The sequence below is a fragment of the Mustela nigripes genome, chromosome 7 (genome assembly GCF_022355385.1).
Source record: "Mustela nigripes isolate SB6536 chromosome 7, MUSNIG.SB6536, whole genome shotgun sequence".
NCBI classification, from domain to species: domain Eukaryota; kingdom Metazoa; phylum Chordata; class Mammalia; order Carnivora; family Mustelidae; genus Mustela; species Mustela nigripes.
This window is the reverse complement of record NC_081563.1, coordinates 40,514,027-40,520,400: the sequence shown is the minus strand read 5'-3', so window position 1 is coordinate 40,520,400 and position 6,374 is coordinate 40,514,027. Positions and strand designations below refer to the sequence as shown.

At 42.6% G+C, this 6,374-nt stretch overlaps 1 protein-coding gene across 1 annotated transcript in view; it reads left to right on the top strand.

The window, feature by feature from the left end:
* Window positions 1-5,687: 5,687 nt before the first annotated feature.
* TGOLN2 (trans-golgi network protein 2) overlaps window positions 5,688-6,374 on the top strand; it is a 7,328-nt gene continuing 6,641 nt past the window's right edge. The window contains exons 1-2 of the mRNA XM_059407631.1: window positions 5,688-5,793; window positions 5,969-6,371. Of these exons, the coding sequence (XP_059263614.1) occupies window positions 5,748-5,793; window positions 5,969-6,371 (449 nt within the window). The 5' untranslated portion in view covers window positions 5,688-5,747. The remainder of the gene's footprint in view (window positions 5,794-5,968; window positions 6,372-6,374) is intronic.

Below are 6,374 nucleotides of genomic sequence, written 5' to 3'. Positions count from 1 at the left end.
TTCCAAATAGTCTGTGTAAGTGGAATCCAAATCATCTGCCCTTTGTGCCTGCCTTAGCGCACTGTTCTCCAGGGCTGTCTGTATTCTAGGATGGATTAGCATTTCATGCCTTTTTTTTTTTTTTTAAGACTTGATAAGGAACACTGCGTGGTGGCTCAGTGGGTTAAGCATCTGCTTTTGGCTCAGGTTGTGATCCCAGAGGCCTGGGATCCAGTCCCACACCCAGCTCCTTGTTTAGCCAGGAACCGGCTTCTCCCTCTGCTTGCTACTCCCCCTGCTTATATGCTCGCTCTCTTTATGGCATATAAATAAATAAATAAAATCTTAAGGAAAAAAAAAAGATATAATACTTCTGTCTTCCCTTGCCTTTTAATGAGTACTTGTCAGATTTTTTTACCCTACTCAGACACAGCTTTTTTTATTATGGTAAAATATATATCATATAAAATTCACCATTTCGACTTTTTAAATGGGCAATCTAGTGGTATTAAGTACATTCATATCGTGCAACCATAACCACTGTCAATTTCCAGAATGATTTCATCATACAAACACAAACTACCTGTTTAACATTAACACCCCATACCCCCTTCCCCACAGACCTTAGGAAGCTCTGATCACTTTCTATTTCTGAGTTTGCCTACGCTGGGTACCTCATATAACTGGAATCTGGCTTATTTCACTTAGCATAATCCTTTCAGAGTTCATCTACATTGCAGCATGTGTCAGAATTTCATTACCTTTTATAACTAAATGATCCATTGTGTTTATAAACCACATTTTGTTTATCCATTCATCTTCCGGTGAATACGTGGGTTGTTTCTACCTTTTGGCTATTGTAAATAATACTGCCTTGAGTATCACATGTAAGTATAATGTTTGAGTTCTTGTGCTCAATTCATTGGGATATACACCTGGGAGTGGAAATGCTGGGTCATATGATAATTCTGTGTTTTAACTTTCTGAGGAATTAGCAAACTGTTTTGCTTAGTGACTGCACCATTTTATATTTCAACCAGCAACGTGTGAGGGTCCAGTTTCCCCACATCCTCACCAACACGTGTTTTTCTGTTTTGTCCATTGTTTATTATAGCTGTGCTGGTAGGTGTGAAGCGGGATCTCAGTGTGATTTTGATTTGTATTTACCTAATACCAGTGAAGTTGAGCATTTCTTCGTATGCTTATTAGACAGCTGTCCCAGAGTATTCTATTTGTTGAAAAGACTATTCTTTCCCCCAGTGAACTGTCTTAGGACCCATGTTTAAAATCAGCTGACCATCAGTGTAGAGGCTTATTTCTGGACTTCAAATTTGATTCAGTTCATCTATAGGTCTTTAAGCCAGTACCACACTGTCCTAATTATTGTAACTTGTCATAAATTTTAAAGTTGGGAAGTATGAGGGCACCCAGCCTGCTCAGTCAGAATGGGTGACTCTTGAATCTCGGGGTTGAGAGTTCAAGACCCACACGGAGGATAGAGCTTATTTTAAAAAAGAAAAAAAAAAAGTTAAAAAAAAATAAAACTTGACAAGGGTGTGTCCTCCAACTTTGCTCTTTTCCAAGCCTGTTTTGGCTATCCTAGGTCTCTTACATTTCCATATAAACTTAAGAATTGGCTTGCCAATTTCTGTAAAGAAGTCAGTTGAGATCTTAATAGGGAGTGTGTTGGTAGATCAATTTGGGGAGCATAGCCATCTTAACAAAATTAAGTTTTCCAACCCATGAATATGGGATGTCTTTCCATTTATGTAGGTCTTTAGTTTCTACCAATAATGTTTTATGGTTTCCAGAGAATAAGTTTTGGACTTCCTTTTTTTTCTTTTTTTTAAGATCTTACTTATTTTATTTATTTGACAGAGAAAGAGCCAGAGAACACAAGCAGAGGGAATGGCAGAGGGAGAGGGATAAGTAGGCTCCCCATTGAGCAGAGCCCCTGGGATCATGACCTGAGCCAAAGGCAGACACTCAATCATCTGAGCCACCCAGGTGCCCCTGCACTTTTTTTTTTTAAAAACACCATTTTACCCCCCCCCCCCCTTTATTAATGTAAACTCTATGCCCAATATGGGGCTTGAACTCACAACCCCGAGATCAAGAGCTGCATTCCCTACTGACTGAGCCAGCCAGGTGCCACTACCTCTTTCGTTCTTTTTGATAGCAAATGGAATTGTTTCTTAAACAATTTCCATTTTTAGGTTGTGTATTGAAAATGTATAGAAATAAAATTGAGGGGCGCCTGGGTGGCTCAGTGGGTTAAAAAGCCTCTGTCTTTGGCTCAGGTCATGATCCCAGGGTCTGGGATCGAGCCCCACATCGGGCTCTCTGCTCATTGGGGAGCCTGCTTCCTCCTCTCTCTCTGCCTGCCTCTCTGCCTGTGATCTCTCTCTGTCAAATAAATAAATGAAACCTTAAAAAAAAATACAATTGATTTTTGTATATTGGTCTCACATCTTATAACCTTGCTGAACTTGTGTCTTGTTAAGTAGGCTCATGTCCAACATGGGGCTTGAACTCACGACTCTGAGATTAAGAGCTGCATGCTCTGCCAGCTAAGCCAGTCACGTGCCGCACTGCTGAACTTGTTTTAATGAATTTTTAGAAAATCCTCAGGATTTTCATATGCAAGATCACACCATTTGTAAACATAGTTTTACTTCTTCCTTTCCGATCTGGATACTTTCTATTTCATTTTCTTGCCAAATTGTCCTGGCTACATCTAGGACAGAGTGGAAGTCGTAAGAGTAGACATCACTGTTCCTTATCTTAGAGGGTAATTTCAAGTCCTTTACCACTAAGTATAATGTTAGTTGTGAGATTTTTGTATGATGCCCTCGTTCAGATTGAGAAAGCTCCCTTCTTTTCCTACTTTAAGTGTTTTTATCTTGCAGGGGTACAAGGAAAATTTAAGATTTACTAAAAATCCCTGCTACCACTCCCTTAAGCCAAAATGGGTGTGGGTTTGGGGTTGGTGATGCATCTGCCTTCTCTAATCCTATTCCAGTTAGAAGATCTGCCTAAAGAAGAACCACACAATGAACTAGGTGCCACAATTGATTTGTGATGCCAAACATCAGCCAGAGCTTCCATGCCACTCATTGGTTATTATGATTGGCCTTTGTCAGCTCCTCTCCAAAGCCCCTCAACAACTACACATCACCATTCTCAAATCCCCAACTCAATCCCCACCTTCCCACTCTTGAAGACTGCCCTGCCTCTTAGAATATCAAGAAAATTGAGGCCAGCTGAAATGTTCCATTTTGATCCCCCACATCCCCACCTAAATTTCCACTCACCCTCTAATCATTTTTAACTGCCTTTCCATGGGTCTCAAAGTCAACCTGTGGTTCAATCCAAAGTCAACAGCTCTGCTGCTCCCTAGACCCAACCCTTCATCTCTGGCCTTGTTCATCTCTGTACCTTGTAATCTTGGTCACTTTGTCTAATGAGCTCTTCCCCTCAGTCAACAAAAAAGTTCAATCCTCTTATATAACTTGAAACCCTCTGTTTCACATGCAAACTTCCAGAAAAGGGTAGTTACTATTTACCTTCCATTCACTACATAACCCATTGCAAACACGTTTTGCCCTCAACACTCTACTGAAATATCTAACTCCTTATCTTACTTCACCTCTGTGCTGTATTTTATTCTGTTGATTTCACTTTCCTCATAGAAACACTCAGTTCTATGACAATTGAAAGCCCTCAAAGGATGTTGAGTAAAGAAACAGTGAAAAACAAGCCCATAGTGTACCAGAAGACAAGTGACATGACTAGCTGTAGCACTAAAACTACAAAGAGGACCTGTAAGGTAAGAATTGTATGTATGGTTCTGTAACTTGCTTTATTTTCAGTTAATAATCTATCATATGCACAGACACCCATAAAAAAGGGGAAAATCAACAAAATAATCATGACAATAGCTCTGGACTACAAGATATTTTTATTTTCTTACCTTGGCTTATCTTTATATAAAAATTTTTATATAATGAACATATGATAATAACTTTGGGGAGTCTTAATTATATGCTAGATACTAGGTTAAATACTTCATATGAAATATCTAATTCTCAATACTTTTATTCCCATTACATAATGATGAAATTAATACTTAACACGGGTGAATTGCCCAAGGTCACGTAAACCATTTCCCTTCAACCTCACCTGGGAAATACCTACACTCTCTGGTCCTCAACTTGAAGGTCCCTGTCTCAATAGAGCTCACAGTTTCTGCACCTTGTTTTCTTGGCATTTCTTTGAATGTGCACTCACACACAAACATACATTCACACATAGTACAATTGTATAAATATTTGGTTAATATTTGTGTTCTCCACTAGATTGCATGCTCCATTAAGTGAGGACCTATCGTGTTTGATTCAGCAGCACATATACTAAAATTGGAACGATACAGAGAAGTGAGGACCTATCATTTTTAAAACCAATCTACAAAGCCTCTAAGCTGGCCAATGATTACAAAAGATCTCAAGCAGCAATTAACGTATAAACTAACAGTACTTCAAACAGTGGGATACAAAACTATTTACCCAATGATACCAATTTGGAGGAAAATGAATATGCATGTAAAAACAGAACAAAAAAATACACCCATTAAGACAGAGGGAGAAATTAGTATTCTTACTTGTTTAAAAACAAAACACTAGATGGGGCGGGCACCTGGGTGGCCCAGTTGGTTAAGTGTCTGCCTTCAGCTTGGGTCATGATCCCAGAGTCCTGGGATCCATCCCCAGGTTGGGCTCGCTGCTCAGCCCAGAGTCTGCTTGTCCCTCTCCCTTCGCCCTGCTGGTGCTCTGTGTGTGTGCCTCTCTCTCAAATAAGTAAGTAAAATCTTAAAAAAAAAAAAAAAAAAAAAGGAAAAGGAAAGAAAAGCCTAGAAAATAAATAAAACACTACATAGAAACACAATACACTAAGTGGTAATCTGTAGCATGGTAGGAATCAAGAATTCTGATGTATACCTTTTTTTTTTTAATTTCATTTTGGTTTCTGAACCACTAGAATGTATTACCAAAATCAAAAATTTTAGAACATTTGCAAGGCAGAAAATACACTAAAACCTTGTGATTATCCCGTAAGAGTGGGATAAAGATTTTTCCTATTTCTATAAATACGTTCACTAAATCTTCTACAGCGAACATGAATAACTTTCATGACAAGAAAAAGGCCCTACTTTTTAGAAAAGATCTTTGGGGACCTCGGAAGGCAGTCCCCGTGGGAATGGGATGGCTCCCGCTACAAAGGTGACGGGATGAGTTTCTGTTTCCAGATGGGAGAGACCTGGGCGCAAAATCTTTGTGAGCTACGAGCAAAGAACCGAGAGAAAGGGAGAAGTTAAAAACGTGAGCTGAGGATGGAGCCGAGGCGCCGGGTCCCAGCGACGTCAGTCCCGTGGGGCCATCTGCCGGCCAGGGAGCTCTGGCTCTGCCAAGATTGTCTCGGAAATACAAGGGGGGTAAAAAGGAAAAGGGGAGTGACGTTTGCGGCGGCGGCTAGGCAGTGAAAAAATCTGGAAAAGAAAGACTGCAGGACCTCTACACGGACGAATACAGCCAAAACGGAAGAGAAAAAGCGGAAGCACCGGCCGGTCCGGCCCTCTCCTACCTCTTCACTTCCCCTCACCGGGGTTGCGGCGGAAATACGCACGCCGGAAAGGGCGGAGCTAAGAATACTAAGAGTTCGCGGACGGATCTCGCGAGAGCAGTAGAGGGCGGAAGCACAGTCTGTGCAGGATGCGGTTCCTGGTAGCGTTGGTCCTGCTGAGCGTCGCAGCGACGGGTGAGCCCCCCCCCCCCCGTGCCCCCAGTAATCCAGCTGCCACCCCCAGACCCACCACCCTCACCGCGGGTCTTCCCTGCCATAGCCACCCCTCCGCTTGTCATCACCCGCCTGCCCGTTTGGTTGTTGCCTCAGTCTCTTCTGGCTCTGAAACCAACTGGTTTCTTTATTTCAGTTTCCTTACCAGTAGAAAAGTCCGACAAGTTAAAGCCACAGGCCACGGGCAAGGGCCCTCACGAGGAGCTCCAGCCGCAGGCCGCGGGAGAGGACCCTAAGAAGGACAAGCCCGAGCCTCAGACCACGGGAGAGGATCCTAAGAAGGACAAGCCCGAGCCTCAGACCACGGAAGAGGACTGTGACAAGAAGAAGTCCCAGACGCAGTCCTCAGGAGAGGACCCTAAGAAGGAAGAGCCCGAGCCTCAGACCACGGGAGAGGACCCTAAGAAGAAGAAGCCCGAGCCTCAGACCACGGGAGAGGACCCTAAGAAGGACAAGCCCGAGCCTCAGACCACGGGAGAGGACCCTAAGAAGGACAAGCCCGAGCCTCAGACCACGGGAGAGGACCCTAAGAAGGAAAAGCC